This window comes from Eleutherodactylus coqui, chromosome 2, assembly GCF_035609145.1.
Source record: "Eleutherodactylus coqui strain aEleCoq1 chromosome 2, aEleCoq1.hap1, whole genome shotgun sequence".
Classification (NCBI taxonomy): domain Eukaryota; kingdom Metazoa; phylum Chordata; class Amphibia; order Anura; family Eleutherodactylidae; genus Eleutherodactylus; species Eleutherodactylus coqui.
Window position 1 is genome coordinate 271,345,326 of NC_089838.1, and position 22,733 is coordinate 271,368,058.

Sequence of the window (22,733 nt, forward strand, 5' to 3'; positions counted from 1 at the left end):
AATATACTCCTATGAGGATCCGCAGTTGTCCCCAGACGGACGGATGTGTATCGCGTTTTTTCACGCGCGTGAAAAAATCTGCAACCTGTTCTAATTTTGGTCGGATCATGCGCGTGAAGCCTCCAATACAAGTGAATGGGTGCGTTTTTTCACGCAGTACATCCGGAGTGCAGCTGCGGATGGAGTCACTGGTTGCTATGACTACAGGAAGTAGGCATGGTAGGAGGCGTCCCAACACACAGCACAGAGCTTCACAGGCACATTTCAACTGCAGATCTGTCCTTTCAGTCCCCTCATCTACCAGAGAGCAGCCAGCAGCCACCAGCCTGCCACAAACCATAATGATCGACATGGGGAAACTTGTGGCAATCATGCAGGACTTCCCCAGCCTATGGGACAGTAAGGCCTCCTTCCCACGAACGGATTTACGCCGCGTAAATCCGCGGCAAAAATCCGCTGCGTTGCCCCCTGCTATTAGGTTCTATTGAACCTAATAGCACAATGCTCACGATGCGGAATTCCACCGCGGAATTACACACCGTGAAATCTCCCGTTCTCACCCGCAGCATGTTCTATTTGCCGCGGGTGTACGCGCTGATGGCTTCCATTGCAGCCAATGGAAGCCGTCCGTTCACGCTATCTCCCGCTGCAACCAGCGGAAGATAGCGTGAAAAAACGCTTCCCCGCCTACCGCCGCGCGTCATATGACGCGGTGGGCGTGTCACATGACGCGACGGCGGTGGGCGGGGAAGCGTCTTCACGCTATCTTCTGCTGGTAAGTATGGGGTCTCTGGGGGGCGCCGTGACGGGCTTCACTGCGGAATATTACGCGGCGGAGCCCGTCACGCTCGTGGGAAGGAGGCCTAACTCCCCAGAATACCTCGACAAGAAAAGAAAGGAACAATCCTGGCGTCTACTGTCCCCGCAGGTTTATGGGGATGCGTGGACGAACGCAGTAGAAGCAGAACAGAAGAACTTGCCTGAGTATTATTCGCTATTGCGTCAAATGTACTTTTTTTTTCATTTTAACCCCTTAGTGGCCAAGCAGTTTTACTTTTGTTTTTATTGTGCTTTTTTCCATCCCCACTTTTAACCCCTTAGTGACGGAGCTTTTTTCCTTTTTTCCTTTTTTTCCCCCTACTTCCTAAAAAATCGTAGTTCCTTTATTTATCCATCGACGTCGCTGTATAAGGGCTTGTTATTTTTTTGCGGGACGAGTTGTATTTTGCAATGGCACTATTTATTGTACCATATAATTTACTGAAAAACCTTTAAAAATTGTAATCGGAGAGAGAAAAAAAGACTTTCCACCATCTTTCGGTGCGTCCTGTTTCTGCAGCGCGCAAAGTGCAACAAAAACGACCCGATATTTTTATTCTATGGGTCAGTACGATTACTACGTTACCAAACTTATATAGTATTTTTATAGTACGGCCAAAAAAAGTTACATGGATCAACCATGCCCACAAAGACATCTGCTCACCGGGTGAAAGCATGTTGCCAGAATAATTTAACGCTGCTCACACAAGCAAGAGGGACAAAACGGAGTCTGGGTGTTGGTTTTTAAGCTGTTTTCCAGGGAATGGGCAGTTCTCTAGGGGTTGGGTTTACAATAAGGGTGTCTTCCGGATTTTTCTGCGCGTTTTTTTCCGCAACACATCCGCATATATCCGCGCGTGATTTTTTACGCATCCGCACCTATCCGCAAGCACATTTAGGTACCATACGCGCGTGAAAATCCGCTAGTGGAATCCGGAACGCTCGTGTGCAGGCGGCCATAATCTGCTAAAATAAATCACACTACTTCAAACTCTCGTACAAAGACATTAGATTTCTCAATATATATTTCTATCATTTTTTAATAATTGTCAATATCCTCATTGTGTACTGGAAGTAATTTACGGAGATGTAACATGAAGCTGCTGGGCCTTAATGCAAAATTTGTACAGGGCACCAACTATAACGCTTCTTTTATAGTACTGGTCTTATTATATAGAGAAGAGTGACCAATAGGCCCCTTAACGCTACAGGACCTGGGCATGACGACATCTTCCACATCCACTATAGTTACACCCGTGGTATAAAATCAATGTAAAATAATTTATGTTCTTCCAATATGCAATGCTTATTGCTTAACCATTAATGTGGTTCTTTAGGATACCATTAACCCCTTGGTGACATCTGCCATACATGTACTGTGAATGTGCTTGGGGATTATATGGAGAGGGCTCCAGAACAAAGCTCATGCCATACATGGCAGGCATCAGCTGTCTTTGAAAGCCAACACCTGTCCACAACAGCAGAATTTAATTATCCTATACAACCAACCCCATGGTAAGATTGTGAGTAGAGATCAGCGAGCGTAGTCGCTAAGGCAAACAAGCGAGTAGTGCCTTATGCGAGTACCTGCCCGCTCGTCTCAAAAGATTCGGGTGTCGGCGGGGAAGAGCGGTGAGTTGCGGGAGTGAGCAGGGCGGAGCGGGGGGGGGGGGGGAGAGAGTGAGAGAGAGATCTCCCCCCGTTCCTCCCCGCCGGCACCCGAATCTTTTGAGATGAGCGGACAGGTACTCGCATAAGGCACTACTCGCTCGAGTAGTTTGCCTTAGCGAGTACGCTCACTCATCTCTAATTGTGAGTATTATTCAAGTGTCATGGCAGCCCTGTGCCTTGTGACAGCCTCAAGGGCTGTCATGTTTTTCTGCTTATTAAGACGTGCCTGTGGCATGGCTTAATGCAATGCCTGCAGAAATATAATATACTAGAATACTGAAGTATTGCAGTATATTGTATAAGTGATTAAACAGAAAGTTTAAGTCCCCTGGGAAATAAAAGAAAAAGTAAGAGTGAAAAAGTTTTTTTAATTAATTACAAAAAATAAATATTACAAATTTAAAAAACCCTTCCCCCATATGTATAATAATAATAATTGATATTGCCATGTCTGTAAAAGGCTGATCTATTAAAATAACGACCCATTATTTATCTACCATTTTGAACGTTTTCAGAAAAAAATACAAAATGCCAGAATTGAGCTTTCCTGGTTATCCTGTCTCAATGCAAGATGGCAGCCCCCATTGTCATGTACAGACAATGAACTAAGAAAACTGAATGACAATGAACTAAGATCTACAATCAGAAAATAAAACCAGATCACTATCAAAAGGAGATATATTCCATATAAAATGTATTTTTAATTGCAGTCACACATTAAGAATTTGCCAAGGACATAAGACATTGAATTGTGGAAAATCACTTGCCTCCCATTTGCCCTGCTGTGATCTTCTTTTGAGCCGGACATTCCAGTGCTCACAGCTTACTTCAGCACAGTGAGGGATAGTTAAGGCCACAGGAGTAGAAAAGCTCATATCAAGAGGTCCGCAGGTGACTTCTGGTCCCAGAAGAACCTCTGAACCTTCCAGTTGCAAACTATTGAGACATGAAAAAAAGTAAAAAACTTATGTAGCACCAAAACCAACCATCCCAACCAACCCATCCTTTCCAGCATAGTAAAGCCTTGCATGACTTGGTACACTGTACAATAAAAGATGAGGAAGCCTAGCAGATTTTTAGTAAGGCTGTGTTCAAGTCTAACTTTAGGAAGAGCTGTAGACGCTGATCTAATGTGGTTTTACAACCCTAGCATCAGCAATCTCATATAAATGAAGAATCGCTCCTGTAGACTCAGACTCTGACATGTTAATGGAATTATATTTTCCTCAGAGAGGACATGTCCATGCCAACCTTTAAAATCATGGTGAAATATTACCCAATATTATGATATACGATAGAAGTTTAAAGAGCCCCTGTCACCGTCTTGTTGCAGCCCTCACTAAGAGCAGCATAAGGCAGTGCCTGTTACAGTGATCATATTGATATAGCTGTGTGTATCTGAACAGTAGTCTTGGAGAAACTTGCGTTTTATCAGTAACTGCGCAAACATAGAGGACTACTTAAAGTAGTCCTGCATATTCAGGAGTTGCAGGGTAGCTACACCTACCCCGCCCTCCAGCCAATTATTGACCACTCTCTCTATCTCTATGCACAGCAATATGCAGATAACTGTTAATCATTGACTGATGGGGTGGATGTAGCTACCCTGTAGCTCATGAATATCCAGGACTATTTTAAGTAGTCCTTTATGTTTGTGCAGTTACTGATAAAGTTTCTCCAAAAGTACTGCACAGATCCGCACAGCAGACATATCACTGTGATCAGGGTGACTGTCACTACCTTATGCTACCCTCTGAGAGGGGTGCAAAAAGATGATGACAGAGTCTCTTTAAGTCTCTTTTCAGCAGAGTTTCGTTCTACTATTTCTAAACTACATCTATTTCCCATTTATACTGGATTTGCTTTTTGCAGCCAAGTTAAAGCTCCGATGACTAAACACTGAATTTTCTGGTGTCCACGCCTGATTGGTTTTATACAGTAGCACTGGGTAGGCAATGTAAGCACAGGATTAGATCCTCTGACAGCTGGATAACAGAGCCTTCGTTTGTGGCAAGCAGTAAATCTTGCAGTTTCTCATATAGCATGCAGGCAGTAACCATGACATATGAAAGCATGTGCTATTACTGGATTTCTCTTTACTGTGTCCTCACAGAACAGCTCTGCTCAAAGTAGAGTCTAAGGAAACCTCAAATAACAACCTGGAGGGTTAAAGGGGATACTTAGGACTAAAATGTTGATAACTGATCCTGAAGACAGCTCATCAATATCTGATTTGGTGAGGTTCTGCCACTTGGTACCTCTGCCGATCAGCTGCCTGAAGAAGCCCCAGCACTCAGGTGAGCACCATGGCCTCTTCAAACAGCTGATCTTGGGGGTCTCACAGGGTGGACGACCCACCAATCAATATGGATGACCTATCTTAAGAACAAATCATCAATAAAAGAGTTCCGTAAAACCCCTAACAAATAATTAAAATCAAAAGAAAACACAGTTTGGCTTCTTTCAGATATACTGTAGTCTGGCATTAAAGGGGTTGTCTGAGTTCTGCTTCTATGCAAAATCCATTCTCCAAGTACTAACATAACAAATAGGCTTATAATTACCTTTGCCCGCTACCGCAGTCCCGTGCCGGTGCTCGGTCTCCCGCTGTAGTGTTTGCTTACAGCCTGCAGTCCTGCCCGGTATACAGGACCTCGCAGGCACTGAGCTCTGTAATCGGCTGCAGCACCTGTAATATCCTGTGAATGGGCTTAGGTAGCTGTAAATGTAATGTCAGAGGGGAGACTTGAAGCAACGGCACAGCAGGAGCGGGAGAGGTGAGCATATGCCAATTTGTTAGGTTACTGCTTGGGTTATAGATTTACACAGGAGCTAGAACTCAGACAACCCCTTTAAGATCTCCAGTTGAGTAGAGCTCCATTCATTAGCCTAAAATGGTGCCAATTATCATGGGTATATGCAGCGTTTAGGGCATATGTGCATGTTTGTGCACCTCCTATGGCAGGGGTCCCCAACTCCAGTCCTCAGAGACCACCAACAGGTCATGTTTTCAGGATTTCCTATGGTAAGAACACCTATAGCAATGTCTGAGGCACCAACAATAATTACGGCACCTGTGCAATTCTAAGGAAATCCTGAAACAATGACCTGTTGCTGGTCCCTGAGGACTGGAGTTGGGGAACACAGTCCTATGGGACTCTTTGGTCCGCTAATATGCACAAGATAGCGCAAAAAAAAAGTTGTGAGGATGAAGCCATTGAAACCAATAGATTCTATTATCCGTGTTTTGCGGGCGAGATTTTCCCGAGCACAAAAATGAGCTAAAGCATACTAGTCTCTATACGCCCTAATACAGTACTTATTTATAGATTACATACATATATAGTGCTTTGGTTGTTTAGGAGTAAGGGCGTTAACAGACGAGCGTGTTTTTGTGCGGGTGAAATCCTGCCAACAAAACATGCAGAATATAACCCATTGATTTCAATGTGTTCATTCTCACTTCTTTTTTTTGTGCCTGCGGTCACAAAAACTGGACCTGCTCTATCTTGTGCGTGTCTGTGCACCAAGGAGCCCCATAGAGGTCTATGGAAGGTGTGCAAAAACGCACATCTGCACGCACGGTTATGCGCTTAACGCCATGCATACTCACATACTCACAATCAATGGCACCACTTTAGGCTAATTAGCCATTTAAATCAGGGCGGGGCGATTTTTGGGTGAAACTTAGACCATATCTCCCTTATCTTTTTTTTTTTAAACAAAGGCACAACTCTTTGAAAAAGTGTCTGAAAGTATCTAAAACACAAAATAAATCTGGCACAAAGCCTGTTTGACTGTTTTTTTGCCACAATTTGTTGAACTTTAATATTAAACAACACCTACTGAGTTTAGTGTAGTTTTAAATCAAGACTAGAGATGAGCGAGTATTCTCGCTAAGGCACATTACTCGAGGGAGTAGTGCCTTAGCCGAGTATCTCCCCGCTCGTCTCTAAAGATTCGGGGGCCGGCGCGGGTGACAGGTGAGTTGCGGCAGGGAGCGGGGGGAGAGAGAGATCTCCCCTCCGTTCCTCCCCGCTCTCTCCCGCCGCTCCCCGCCTTCCGCCGGCCCTGAATCTTTAGAGACGAGAGGGGAGATACTCGGCTAAGGCACTACTAGCTTGAGTAATGTGCCTTAGCAAGTATACTCGCTCATCTCTAATCAAGATCCAAGTTATTTAGCAAGGATCTGTTTTTAGGGAGGTGAAAGTGAAACATAATAGATCTTGATGGAACCCGTTGATTTTAATACGATCTGTAACATCTCTATTGTTTTACTGGGTAAACTGCTACAATTGTACCTGCCAAATCACCACAACTGTGACATCACAAAAATCAATAGTGACCTAAATGGGAAAATTGATGTAACAGAATTTCTCACCCCATCTAATGTAGGCAGGTCAAGATGACAGACTTATTTTATTTTCTTTACCTGGGGATATAAGTCCAGTTCCTAGTTCATTCCTGTACTGTAATATGCACGGTCCACAATATTTGTGCGAGGACATAGAGTAGGATTGTGTAATATACAGTATTCTGCATGCTTTTAGGAGGATACAGACGGCGTTGCCTTAGGGCAAGCCATCTTAAAAGTGTTGACCGTATAAATGTGAAAACACGAAAGTGGTGTTTGGGGATTGTTTAGTCCCTTGTGTATGTTCCCATTTTAATAGCAGGTTTTCGTCTTCACCTTTCCAGTTGGTAAAAGCTTTTAATTCAAAGACAGGTGCTAAAAACCCATTAGGTCCCATTCAAGATCTATGAAAGTATGAAGAAAGTCTCAGGAGACCATTAATGGAGCCAACAAAAAGAGAAAGAAGGTCAGCAGAAGTATAGAGGAGAGAGAATGGGAAGGAGGAGAACACAAGACAGGATCTTGATTCACAGCTGAAAGAAAGTAGCAGATAGATTAGTGTAACAGATAGGAAGATTGATGAATGGGAATAGATAGGTTAGCAGATAAAAGGAGAGGAAGTATAGTGTTCATAGGTCATTGGCTTATATTGATTACAAACAATACTGGGTTTACTGCATATTCTGAACCTTCCTATACTGTGCAAATCTCATTTAGTCAGCAGGTCTGATGTTCCTTGGTGGCTGGATATGGATACTATTCCACTTTTGCAAAGTCTTAAATATTTCTTATAGGGATGTTAAGTTAATGTATTGTAGTGTATTCAAGACTTCCAGTGGCATATTGAGTTGTATTATATGGACTTTAGACTATAGCTTTTCTCTTTGGCTATATTGGGAAGCAATGGGGGGTTGGTATCTTGTCTTCAGTTGGAATAAAGTTGATGGCCTTTTTATGAGGATTAGGATGCAGCTCTCATAAACTGGGGTTAAACTGCTGCAGAAAAGTATAACATTTTCCAGTTGGAGATTTCAGATAATGTACAGTTATAAGACGTGAGCTCTGTACATCTCGGAGGTTGCACATGTAATGAGCCATAATACACCAAGAACTTCTATGGGACCCAACTATACCTCAAAATAGCTTGGATTTCATATGAAGACATACAAAGTTTATTCTGTTGTAGCCCATAACTGTCCTACACAAAAAAAATTAGTTCCATATTACATTGAATGCCGTATTAAGTAAGTATTCTCACCTAGAAGTATATCTCGAAATATGGTGCTGTATGGAGAAACCATAAGGCAGCACACAGTGTTAACGGGTTTGTACAATAACATAAAGAAGGTAAGGTAGATGGAGTGATCCCATATTGGTGCCTGGAGGTGTGGAAGGCTTCAAATGAAACCATGAGGATAAATTTGCAATAAAAGTTGAATAGAAATGCTGCCAATCAGGTGCATGCCGCTGCCTGATGGATGAATGGGGAGACTAGCGTAAGTCAACTGGATAAAGAGGAAAAACCTGGTGCACAGTGTAGCATTCCAATAAAAACACTTTTGTTTGATCAATTAAGTTCAATGATCTTTATTGTGGAAAACATCACCAAAAAATGTGTTTTGAGGCAGGGGGCCTCTTCATCAGTACAGTTGGGATACAGGTACACAGCCCTGCAGTAAATAAGGAGCCGTACTGTTCCCCTGTAAGAATAGTCATAATGTCCCCCAGTGGTAAATAATAGGCAGCATATCCTACTGGAGTTATAAATAGCCGTATTGTCCCCTTTAGTAATAGCCATGCTGTGACCCTGTAGTAGTCATAATATCCTCTTTACTGTTAGCTATATTGTCCCCTTTGGTAAAAGCCATAATGTTCACTATAGTAGCCATAATGTTCACTGTAGTAATAGCCATACTGTCTCCTGTAGTAACTATAATGCTACCCTCTAGTAATACATAGCCATATTGTCCTTCTGTAGTACTAAATAGCCATAATGTCCTCTTTAGTAGTAGCCATACTGTTCCCTTCAGTAATAGTCATACTAACCCCTGTAGTAGCCACACTGCCCCATTTAGTAAAAGCCATACTGTACCCTGTAGTAGCAATAATGTCCCCTTTAGTAATAGCCATACTGTCCCCTGTAATAGGCATAATTTCCCCTGTAGTAGTAGCTGTAATATCCCCCTGTAGTAAAAAAAAAAAATAGGTATAATGTCCCCTTTGGTAATAGCCATATTTTTCCATTTAGTAAAAGCAATAATCTCCCTTTTAGTAAAAGCCATAATGTCCCCTGTAGTAGCCATAATGTCCCCTTTAACAGCAGCCATAATGTCACCCTGTAATAATAGCCATAATGTCATCTTTAGTAGCAATAATGTCCCCTGTAGTAGCTATAATGTCGTCTTTAGAAATATCCATAATGGTGTCTTGCAGTGGCGCTGTGTCTTAAAGATGCAGATACAATTACGTGCAAATTCAGCTACAGAAGACTGCCAGGCAGCGCCAGTGGCCCATATGAGCAAGGCAGCAGCTCAGTTCACTGGGAATCAGCTTGATCAGACAGATTTCCAGTCCGGGCCTGGTGGTGATCCCTTCATTTCAGTGGAGTAATGTGCTATGTGCACTTGCACTGGTCGCACACCCCAAAGGCCAGCCCTGCATGAGATGACCAGTTTTTCAAAACAATATGATTTTGTAATCCTCAGTCACAATATGTCTATCTAAAAGTATCTATTGTGACCACCCATTTGTTGTGATATGAATAAAGGCCCATTTAGATGGGACGAGTGTTGGGCAAACGATGCCCGACCCTCGCCCCCGCACATAGTAGCTGCCGTGCACCTGCACAGGAGCAAGTATCGTTAGCAAGCAGTGGGGAGGCTGCATAAACGATGCTGAACACTGATCGCTTAGTGTAAATAGCAGCCGTTCAATACTGAACAGCCGCTATGTTATGTCAATGGAAAGGGGCGGGGGAGCGAGAGGAGAGAAATCTCCCCCTGCCGTCCTGCTGTGAGCCAGCGATACTAGCTCCTCTGCAGGTGCATGGGAGCTAGTATTCATGGGGACAAGTGTCGGGCAAACGATGCCCATCTAAATGGGCCTTTACAGAATTAAATGGTTTTTTTTTTAGCAATATTGTGTTAAATTGATTTAATGAGAAAACATTGGTTTCTGATTGACACGTTCTGTGGCAGACAACCCACATTTTTCATAGTTCACCGTACTACTTTCTATGGTTTGCTATTATTGCAACCCAACTGCCTCTTTTTCCTGCCTGCTTTGCTACAAATACGACTGTCAGATGCTTGATATTAAAAATTATCTCTTCTCACTTCAGGCTAACACCAGCAAGGGGCGTAATTCACTTAATCTATATACCAGACACTGATAAAAAAGGAGTGCTCCTATTTTAGACAGCATTTTAGAGAATAAGGGAAACATTGTGTCCTTATCATGGTCTTGTCGGAAGTAGTCCAGATGGAAACCGTTTGAAGGCCTGTCTTAATTTAATGAAGTGGCAAATGGATTTGAAGGGACCGAATTTGCAGGGCTGATAAGGTTCTGGAATCAAGGTCTTTCATCTTTGTAGACATGTTGTTGTTGTTGTTGATTCTGACAAAGAGATGCAAGGATGCTCATCTCATTCGGGGCTAACCAAAGGTTTTGTGCAGTTAATGTGAAATTTTCAGATGTTAAGAACTCATGGATAAGGAAAATAGCCAACATTGAGGATCATTCAAGATGAATATATATATAAGCCCTTATTAAAAGATAATTTTGTGTGCCGTTTATGTTGTTTTGTTGTATAGCTGTAGCATTAAAAAACATATCCACCATTCCAGCAAATATGAATATTCACAAGAGTATGGATAAAGGAGTTGACTATAGCACACCAGACATCCCACCAATTAAAAGAGTAAATCCTATATAAAAACTTTTTTTTTAGTTTTGCACTCCACTTTTTTTAGTTTTCACTTTCACTGAATACTAGATGTATACTGATTTAACTGCACAATTTCACCATTTAATGTGGCCTGCCAACTCTCCCCCAACTGTAGATATTGGGGAAAAGAACATCAGACGGGATTTCAACATCCTTTTGTCCGCAAGGATATAGACTGCCACTAGAGGTGTCTGACAGCAACTTTCTCCCCTCTCCCCATTCAGAACACATACACTCTCAGTTCTCTCAGATAAACTGAGTATGCATGTGTATCGAGAAATTGGGACAGATAGCCATCAGCTAAATAAGCTTTTGGTCAAAAGCTATCTAATGTGTATGGCCAGCCTAGGTTATTAGCTTTTCTCTATGTATTTCCCCTGGTCTTGAAGCTCTGTGGTTTGTCTAGCTACTCAACCTCTACCTCAAACAATCCCTACCATGCTATTTGACCTCTGTTTACAGATTTTGTATATAATGATCAGCAAGTTAATAACCAACAGCAGATACTAATAACTTGATTGTCACATAAGGCACAACTAGTTCACACAACTGGATGTGATAAGCTTCAGATCGTAAGATGGGTCTAAACTGGTGGCAAATTATACAGATCTTTTTAGACTGATTAATAATAGCACAGAGTATAGCAAAGTATGAAGAACTATATCAGCAAGTCAATCAGAACTGCCTAATTCAGACCCCTCTCCCAAGTGGAGAGTTTGCCCCAAAAAGGGCAACTCCACTACAGAAGAGATATTGGAAACCAGTTCAAGAATACTGGCAAATACTACACTAACCATTGACCTTAGATACTAAACAGACCAAAAGTACAAAGCTAACTAAAACTACTTCTGGACACTAGAATAACTGTGAAATATATTGGAGAGAACTCTGGTACAGCATGTGACAAGTATACAAACAGTCAAACCAGCCCCTTTAGAACTAAGGGGCCGGCTAATATATTTTACAATTACTATAGGCTGATGGAATTAACAGAGTACCCAGCTAGCCTATCAGCGCTAGGAAATGTTACTCCCTCAGTGTTCTGCGCTGAATGATACACAGGTTGCGCCCAGCATGTCCGATGGTCTCGAATGTTCTGCTGACATTGCCTGGACCTGCCCAAGAACCTGGAAGTCACGGGACTGTCGACATCATGAGAAAGGCGGGTATGTTCCGCCGAAATGCGTTGCAATAAACGTTTGAAGAATACAATAAGCTGCTTATCATTTCCTGGGCTCTTGAGTGCGGGGGTACTTTTATACTGAATTTGGATCAACTGTCTTTTGTTTAAATTGCCCCAATTTTGACCCCAGTCTTTCTGAGAATTGTAGTCCACCCACCCAATGTATTTATTTGCAAAATAACACAAAGAATGCTCCGTTCATAGGGTGACCTTACAATTAGTATTGAGTGAACTGAATCAGTAGAACCCTGTTTCAGGTCGACCTTTGCTATAAGTTCGGTTCGGCAAGAACCCGAACAGAGCATTAGCAAAGCTCTGCCTGAAACAGGTATCTACTGGTTTAGTTAATTAAGTATAAGTCCTGGTATATAACAATGTCCAAGAGCCATGAAATCCCTGTACAACACTCCCAGTGTGTTATGCAGGACTGTTATATCTCTTAGACAGAGTTATACACAAGTTTTGGGAGTTTTGGTGAACTTTTGGTTGGTTGTGAACTCATTCGGACAGATCTTTTTGCAAAAGTTCAGCAAACCAGCTGAACCAAACTTTTAAAAAGTTCGCTCATCGCTACTTATAATGTTATAGAAAACCGATTTTCTAGGTGAAACCCTCACTTGGTTGCTTATTAGCTGCTATCTCCTTTAGCCAAAGCGGTACAAGAATCCTTCATATGCAATAGAATATAAGAAGGGAGCCAGAAGGGGGAAAAAAACCGCGCTGATGGAACAAGACAGGATCTTCAGTATGGATAAAACTGGCGTTCACTGGACAACGCATTCCAGCATCGGATTGATGGATTCCTCTGGCCAGTGAACCGTGTTGCTCAGCAAATCCAAGTTTTATCCATACCTTGGATCATGTCTTGTCTCATCATGGCTGTGTTTTTTCTCTTTGTTCTTCTCTTCAGTTCCATTTATTATTTTGGTCATCCGTCTTTGAATCCTTTCAAGCACTTCTATGTCTAGCAAATAAAAAGTAACCCAGGCCCAATGCTCACTGCATGTGTCAAATAATCTTAAAACTCCTTCAGCCATGTAGTGAATTGTCTTGGCAGAACACCTAGCAGTCATGTAATATATTCATGTGACAGCTTCATCAGCCACTGGGTGAATATTACAGGGCTTGCACAGTCACTATAGGACTAGTGTACATGTGCACGGACCGAAGTGTAAGTCATTTGTGATACGTTCCCTGGGAATAACACCCGTTTTCTCAAATCAATAGACTTTCTCCTCCAATCTGGGGCCTGCAAGACTAGAATTCATTTGCAACAATCATATTGATCATATGTTATTAAATCTTACAGAATACATTTCATACCATGGACAAGTCTATTTTCTATAAACTGACTGCATTATATATTACCTACACCATAAATGTTCTGTTGTTTACCAATATAGTTTGGTTACCCTTCTAGATTGTACATCATTGTGAGTTGTGAATAGTTTTACCACAATTCATTGTTCCCATTTGACCTACTGTAGGATGTGCATTGTAAACTTCCCTTAGAGAGAAGGGAGGGCTAGCCGCTGCATTTTCCTCTCTTTGTTAGATTGTGAAGCTGTGATCAGTCTGTCCCGTGTGGTTTTGCTAGCAAATTGTAGAATGCTGTTAACAGGAGACGTTACCTCTTTTACACATTGTAATGGGATTTATCAGAAGATCTATAGCAACGGCAATGGCTTTTTTTGACTGACAATTTGAACTTTGAATACAAGGGCAACAAGAATGCCATACAGTAGAGCGAGAGGGACTTTTGCTCCAAAAAATTAAACTTATATATCATACGAGTGAAGGCCAAAAGAAAGCTTGACACATATAGTTGTAAGAAAAAATATGTAAGCCCTTTGGAATTACTTGGATTTCTGAGCTAATTACTAATATAATATGATGTGATTGTTATCCAAGTCATAAATAGCATCATGGGTGGTGGTGGGGGGGCATAAAAAGAGGGGCACATTGCAAGAACATTGTATTTGGCATCGTAAAATAGTATGTTGAGCTGACAAAAAGACACATGTCCATCCAGTTCAGCCTATTAGCCCCGGATGTTGATCCAGGGGAAGGCAAAAAAACCCCATGAGGTAGAAGCCAATTTTCCTCATTTTATGGAAAAAAAATTGTTTCCTGACTCCAATCTGGCAATCACAATAATCCCTGATCACCAACCCTTCAGAAGTAGTTAGTGATTATAATATGTAATATTGCTGCACTCAAGAATGGTGTCCAGGCCCCTCTTGAACCCGTTTATCGAATTCACCATCACCACGTCCTCAGGCAAAGAGTTCCATAGTCTCACTGCTCTTACAGTAAAGAACCCCTTCTATGTCGGTGTAGAAACTTGCTTTCCTCTAGACGTGGAAGGCGCCCCCTTGTTATAGTCACAGTCCTGGGTATAAATAGATGCTAAATGAGACCTTTGTATTGTTCCCTTATATATTTATACATATTCATTAGGTCCCCACTCATCTGTCTTTTTCTAAACTAAGTAACCCCAATTTTGATACTCACTCTGGGTATTATAGTCCACAACAATATTACATATTATAGTCACTAGATTACTTCAGAAGCATTGTTGATCCTGGCATTTATTCAGATTGCCAGATTTGCAGTCTGGAAGGAATTTATTCCTTAGAATAAGCAAGATTGGCGTCTACCTTATTGAGGGGTTTTTTTGCCTTTCTCTGGATTAACATTGCAGGAGAATAGGCTGAACTAGATGGACATATGTCTTTTTTCAGCCTTAGGCTCGGTCACACGGGCGTTTTTTGCCGCGATTTGCGGATCGCATGACGGATGCGCATCCGCAAATCGCATGAACGGGGCCAAAAAAATCGCCCGAAAAATCTGCTCCTAGCCGCGTTTCATTAGAAACGGGCCGGAGCAGTGCAGCGCTGTCCAGCGCATTGAATTCAATGAAGCCAGCAATACAGCCGGCTCCATTGAAAGCAATGGGCTGCGGGCTATCTCAAGATGAATTTTCGGGAAGGGCTTAAAAATATAAAATATAAACTGTGTAAAAAGTAAAAAAAAATATATACTCACCTTGTCCCGGCAGACGGAGTTCAGCCGCGGCCGACCGGCAGTTCTCCTGAACTGCTGTGAGTAGTATTCAGCAGCCGGGGATTTAAAATCCCCGCCAGTTGAATGAGCTGCCTCTGATTGGTCACAGCCCTCACCAATCAGAGGCAGCTCTCACTCACCCATTCATGAATTCATGAATGGGTGAGTGAGTGCTGCCTCTGATTGGCTCAGCGCAGGGACCAATCAGGGGCAGCTCTCAGCTGTCATTTTAAGCCCTTCCTGAAAATTCATCCCGCGCTCGCCGGCATCCCATTGCTTTCAATGGAGCTGGCTGTATTGCCGGCTCCATTGAATTCAATGGGCAAACATCATTCTTCTCTGCCACAGCTGTTACAGCTGTGGCAGAGGAGAATGATTTGTGTAGTATATGTTCTCAATGGGGTCGGCACTGCTGCCGCCGGCCCCATTGAGTGCATATAGAGAAGAACAGGAATCGCAGATAGGTGCGATCTGCGATTTCTGTTCTGTAATTAATCGGACGAGCGCATAAAAAGCGCTCATGTGTCCGATACCATTGCAAAGCAATGGTTCTATAAAATCGCCGGACGTATGCACAAATCGCGCGAAAAAACGCCCGTCTGACCGAGGCCTTAGGCTGGCTCCACATGGGCGAGAAAATCGTGTGATTTTCACCTGTCATGATAGTAAAAAAGCAGAATATGAAGCCAATGATTTACAATGGTTTTCTTCCCATCTACAATATTTTCACTGATGCGATGTTGAGGGGATAAAAAATTGCGGCTTGCTCTATCTTTCTGCGATGTGCTTTTTTTTATCTCCCATGTAATCCTATGGAGGCTTCTTTTTATCGCATGGTAATGCTACAAACGCGCATTGCGATGCAATGCAATTTTAACATTACAAAATCCCATTGACTTATGCAATAAAAAATTGTGCACATTTGTTGCTCGATTTTATCGCAGGCGGCAGTGATATGATGCAAGATTATACTCCAAAAAAGCATTGCTGATGCTCACAAAGCGCAGTGAATAAAGATGCAATTTTGCAGCAATTCTATCGTGGCAAAATCACGATCGCCCGTATGGAGCCAGCTTTACACACTATGTTACAATGATAGACAAACACAATCTAGCTAAACTCAAACACATAAACATTTATGCTGGTCATGTCTTCTATTGAGTACATTGAGTAAACATCTACAGTGCAGGGAGAAAAATGAAGTGAAACTGTGTTAAAGGAGATGTCCCGCGCCGAAACGGGTTTTTTTTTTTTTAAACCCCCCCCCCCGTTCGGCGCGAGACAACCCCGATGCAGGGGTTAAAAAACCCACCCGCACAGCGCTTACCTGAATCCCGGCGGTCCGGCGTCTTCATACTCACCTGCTGAAGATGGCCGCCGGGATCCTCTGTCTTCATGGACCGCAGGGCTTCTCTGCGGTCCATTGCCGATTCCAGCCTCCTGATTGGCTGGAATCGGCACGTGACGGGGCGGAGCTACACGGAGCTACACGGAGCCCCATAGAGAAGAGGAGAAGACCCGGACTGCGCAAGCGCGGCTAATTTGGCCATCGGAGGCCGAAAATTAGTCGGCACCATGGAGACGAGGACGCTAGCAACGGAGCAGGTAAGTATAAAACTTTTTATAACTTCTGTATGGCTCATAATTAATGCACAATGTATATTACAAAGTGCATTATTATGGCCATACAGAAGTGTATAGACCCACTTGCTGCCTCGGGACATCTCCTTTAATGACCTCTTCAAGAGGTAATTGGTAAAAGGTGTTTCAAATAAGATGAGATTGGAAGTGTGGTCTTCACAGGTGCTTTGCACATTAAATGAAGGCACACAAAGCCTGGTTACTGACAAATCTGTTCTCTTCAAGAAAGAGTACTGTCTGCTACAGTATGTTTATTTATAGCATAAGAAAAATGGGTGCAGGGAAATTAACATATACAGAGTGGTGCTGATTTTATTAACTCAGCTGTTAGGTTACAAATTTGTACTTTAAAGGGGTTGTCCAGGACTCCTCAGAGTAGGCAATTAGTAGTATGTAATCGATTTCATTGGGACATGTGACTGCAGTACCAAAACAGGTCTCTGCAATATAGACAGTGCTATCTGTTTCCATCACTGTCTGCCTAACTGTGATTGTTCTCAGTAAGGGAAACCAAGTAATCTTGTAGATATGATACCTTTTAATGGCTTACAAAAGTACATGATGTGATAGCAAGCTTTTGAACCGCTCAGGGTCCTTCCTCAGGCTTACAGCATGCCAGGCGATCAGCTGATTATTGGTGATCCGAAGCAGTGGACCACCGCCGATCAACTGTTGATAATCCATCGTTAGGATAAGTTGTCAATAGTAAAAGTTTAGAATAACCCCTTTAACTCTTCTTGACTCATACCTTGACTTATAACAATATAGACATTGGTTTCTGGTGCCTGTGGAGCTGCTTAACCCATTCTTCTTATTTAGGAGGACAAACCCACCGGCAATGAGGTTGGCTTTGCAGAGTCAGTGCTTGCTGACCCAATAATGTACAATACAAGACAACATGGGTAAACAAAGTATTGACGTTTTTTGCCAAACCAGTGCTGGGTTTATCCTCCATTATGATGTTTGGAGTTGGTGGCCACTGTGTTAAAAACATGAGCAATGACTCTCTGCAAAGTGAATTTGTCTGGTTGTGCCAGGATAATGAGCCGATTTAGGCCATTTTCTCGTTTGGTTATTGCCCTTTCTTTGACATATACATCTGGAAACAATAATCTTGCATGGGTCGACACGTAGCAATATGTGTTGGCGGTGATGATAAAATTGGAAGTTTATAGACATGTTTGACATTCTAATGTATTCGTAAATCTTTGTTCTTGGAAAGTGTGCTGCAGAACTTATGTTTATTTTATGAAAAAGTGCTTATGACCTAATTGCTTTACAGGTCATTAAGAATGTGCAGGTATTTCTAAATGAGGGAAAGCTTCTCTTTTCTTCCAACAAAACCAGAACACGTATCATGCGCATACCATTCATTATAGCATGACTTTTATGCATGCTGATGTACTTAGACATCCCATTAGTGCTATTTGTGCACTAACAAGCTGGAGAAAGGCGTTACTTCCTGTATCTTATGAAAATATTTTTCTGGCTACGTGGGTTTGGTTAACGCTGAATCTAAACTATATATAAAAAAAAAATAATCACTTATAGTCTATCTGGAGGGCTTGTCATGAGATCCAACTAGAGCCATTCGAGGCTCCCACTCCAATCATTCTGTATCACTGACCTGAAACAAAGAACACTTTTCTCATTTCAGACTGTTCTGTTTGTTTCCATTAACACATGCCCATCATTCTCCTTACCTTGGTTCCCCTTGATTGACTGACAGATAGATTTCCCATGAGTTGTCTTCTGCAATCGCCTCATGCGGGATCAACAGGCTCACCCCTGGAAAATAACGAGACGGAGCTTAGAGATAAAATCAGGGAGAGAATGCCTGACTAGAACAGACATCAATAAACTTCATCTCCCTACAAAGTACATGACAGGAAACTCTAAAAATTCACAAAGCTTTAACACCCTTTGCTTTGGTGTGTCTGGTTGATAAATCCATAATCCATAGTTAAAAAGTAAATACATTTGCATAATGCATTATGTATGTTAATACAGAGAATATATTAAGGATTTGCATTAACAGTAATTTCATAAAGTACTGCTATTAACAGAACTGCCCCTTCTGGGATTGCGAGTACCTGAAGACACTGAATGGTAGGTAGTGAATGGGAAATCACAAAAATTGAAATTGTCTATGGTTTTTCAAAACTCCATTAAACAAGTCATAGACTGTTTTAGCACTATCAGCTCTGGTCTTTGGGTATATAAACTGTGCTGTTGCACCATGCACATCAGCGACACCTGATCAAGGGGGCATCCTACAGGGCTCCAGAGAGCAACCAAGGCAAACAAGATTTTGCAAATGGCAACGAGATTTTATTTTTTTTCCGGGTGAGAGCCATATGTGACTCCCAAGCCACTGATTGGGACTCACTGCTATATGCTAGGGTTATTTGTACACTGTATGACTATACACCATAAGAGGAATTCCAACAGATAGTGCCATAGAGGGCACTAGCCAATATTATGTCAACTCTGCAAGCAGTAAGAACTGAAATTGCAATGCTTGCCTGGGTCTATTTTTGGATTAATTTTACTACTAATAACCTATTTCAATACCATATTGTATGCCTAGAGGTTGTTATTTATGTAATCATCTACTTTTTATGTAATGCTTCTTCAAAGAAAAGGTACTGTACTTTTTAAGGGTGGCTTCACATGAGTGTGTTTTTGTGCGTACATAGGCGTGTACATAAGTACGTACCCATGTACGTGCAAAAACACGCGTGAATGCAGGTCGTGCATTGCCTTCAATAGAGCAGCAGCTGCTGTCGGTGGTTCCATTGAAGGCAATGGTCTGCCGGCACCCCGTAATTCTTTTTTTTCAGGGAAGAGCTTTAAATGTAAGCCCTTCCCTGAAAAACAACAATTTGTGTGTTAAAAAAAAACAAAAAAACTTACCTGTCCGCCTCTGCCATGTCCCCGCGGGGATGAAGAACACATCTGCCGCATGCAGCAAATGTTTCTTTCATCCCAGCATGGAAAAAGAATTCCCTACTGTACCTACCACATCTGTGACAGATGCAGCAAAAGAATTCTTCATCCCTACAGTGAATAAAGAATTCCCCATGACAGCAGTCACAGATGATAGCTGCTGTAGGGGATCCAGCTGCCGGCATCCTGTAATTGTTTTTCAGGGAAGGGCTTTAAATATAAGCCCTTCCCTAAAAAACAAGAAAAAATGGTGATAAAAATTTTTTTTAAAAACCTGCACTCACCTTTCTTTAGCTGCCGGGGCTCAGCCGCGTCCAGCCGCGTCCAGCCGGCTCATCTCCTACACTGCTGTGAGGAGTATTCAGCAGGCGTGGATTTAAAATGGGCTGCCTCTGATTGGCTGAGCACTGTGAGGCAGCTCTCAGCTGTCATTCAATAGCACTCACTTACCCCTTCATGAATGGCTCCATTGAAGACAATGCATGCATTCCCTATTGTGCATGCATGTCCTATCTTTACAGGCATGCACCTGTAAAACACGGACATGTGAACACACCATAGGGAATGCATTTCTTGTAATAGACGCGTGTTTTTGTGCGCACGTATGCGCGCACAAAAAACACGCTCGTCTAAAGCCACCCTAACTTTGTAGGCAAAGTGATAGAGAATTAATAGTTTATGCCCCTAATCCCAAAATATGGTTATAATTTGCAAAAATGGCCATAAATAACAAAAATCAAGAAATAAAAATCAAGATAATAGGAACAGATGGTAAATGTTGTAGTAATCCCTACAACACTACAGGATATCCACATGAACATGAACACTGTAGATCAAAATGCACACAGTTGAAGAACATATAGTAATCTGTATGCAGTTAGTGCGCTTTTTTAAGAGTATATGTATGCATAACCAGCTCCTGCAATTATTATAAGGTCAGTGAAGAAGACACCCCAGCTAAGGTGCCCGATTCCCTTCTGCTTAAAGCAATAATATCCAATAGAGGACTCTCAGTTAACCGACATCATCACTTTAAAGTGAAGGTTCACCTTTTGCAAATTGCTAATACATTAGGGAACGCGTTAGCTAACAGGGTAAACCATGCATGGGTTAATTAAATTTCCGAAAGTTGCTTTCCATCAAAAGGAAGCATGTGCTCTGTCATTGCAGAGAGAAGGCTTTTGTGATGTGCCACTTTTCTCTTTTGTTATATGACACAGACATTGTGCGGCATCTGTATTCTGTTGATACTGCTGACAATTACATAACCAAGTCTGCTCTCCCCTATTCACTGTAGCACAAATTCTGAACCGCTTTGAGGGTCACATTGCATTTCTAACTTCTAATGTTTAGGAAAGAGTATGGATACTTGCCCTATGGACCCAAAGTAGGGTTATGTGAGAAGGGGGTGCAAACAGGCACTAGAATCCAATATTTCAGTTCAGCGGTATGATGAAGTATAAGCCAGCTATACGAGGAAGCTAATTTATTATTTATGTATCGGGTTTTCTCTATGTATTGTCCGACAAAAAAGTAATTGGACACATGAAAAGAATCAAAAGTAGTATTTGTTTATATGTGTTAATACTTAGTGGGTCCTACTTTAGTCCTAATGACATGAGATTCTCTCCGTGGCATAGTTTATATTAACATCTGATACGCTTCATCTGGTATTTCCCTCAATTCATCCTGCAAACATCTAGAAAGTTCTCTCAAAGATGATGGATGCTGTTCATACTTCCTGACCCGATGTTCCAGTTCGTACCTAAGATATTCAATAGGGTTTAGATCGAGACTCCGTGAAGCCAGCCTATTAGTGGAAGATATATCCTCAAACCCATGTAAAACAGTGTTGGATGTGTGACAAGGCACATTGTCTTGTTGGAAGTATTGCTGACTATTTCCGTAGTATTGTCACATTTGTCGGCAGCACATTATGGTCTAGAATGTTAAGGTTCTTACCACTACAACCAACAGACCGAGACCATGCCATGTAAAACATCTCCAGACCATAAAGGAGCCTCCACCATACTTAACTGTTGGCACAACACACTCAGGCAAAAGGTGTTCCCCAGGAATCTTCCACCCAGGTATGTAATCTGATGTGAAGATGGAGTAGCATGATCACTCATCACTCCATAGAATGTTCTACCACTGCTCGACTGTTCAATGACAATGCTCTTTGCACCATTATGCATCTTCCTTGAGAGAATTCACCAGACATTTGCAGGATGACTGGAAGGAAATACCAATAATCTGAAATGTATCAGGCGTTAGTAGAAAGTATGCCACAGAGAGTGTCCAATATCATTAGGGCCAAAAACATTAACAAATGTAAATACTAATTTTAATTCTCTCAGGTGTCCAATTACTATATTTTTGGTACGATCGTGTAGATACCACTTTAATCTGCTATATTAGTTTTTGATACTGTATGTTGCTTATTATGCAGAACTTTCCACAATCTCTGTAGTGTATTATACAATTTGCTGAGCAGCCAGTCTATCGCAGTAGTAGACAGCTGTAATATAATAGGCTGGACATCGCTGCCTAACACTAGGAAATAGTGTATGGACAGCATGTACTGGGTACAATCAGCATTGTTAAAACCCCTTAAAACATCATTAAATCTCCATTTCCAGAAATTAATACACATTTAGTTCACTAATGCGAGTTCTTTTATAGACGGCATTTGCTCAATAAACACCATCCGCTGTTATGCCATTTGTATCTGTGTAATAGCAATATTATGATAACTCCCGACTAATGGTGGCATCAATTAAAGTGCTGCTAGAAATGAAGTTGGATAATCAATAGAGCCTCGAAGGCACAGGACTTCTGTGTGGGTACTAGATGAGGAACTACACTGTGCTGTTACAACATGGACATTTATTTGATGGATTTATAGAAAATTTGTGTAAGTTCTTGTCAACCACAATTTAATAATAATGACCAGCGGTAATGTGCATGATGTAGCAGTAATGTGAGAATATAGGCAAGGTAAGAGTCAACTGTAATCATAGAAATTGCACATTTAGGACTCTCTCCTAAGAGTACTGTTATTGTGTGTCATTCGCAACACGCAATGCCAATAGCTCATTGAT

The 22,733-nt window shown here is 41.9% G+C and overlaps 1 protein-coding gene across 1 annotated transcript in view; it reads right to left on the reverse strand.

The window, feature by feature from the left end:
* The window catches only part of UNC5D (unc-5 netrin receptor D), a gene marked incomplete at its 3' end in the record, with an annotated part of 671,255 nt that overhangs the window by 43,089 nt on the left and 605,433 nt on the right, over positions 1-22,733 (reverse strand). Inside the window, exons 11-12 of the mRNA XM_066589399.1 lie at positions 18,384-18,468; positions 3,258-3,426 (exon numbers count right to left, since the gene is read on the reverse strand). Coding sequence (XP_066445496.1) covers positions 3,258-3,426; positions 18,384-18,468 — 254 coding nt within the window. The remainder of the gene's footprint in view (positions 1-3,257; positions 3,427-18,383; positions 18,469-22,733) is intronic.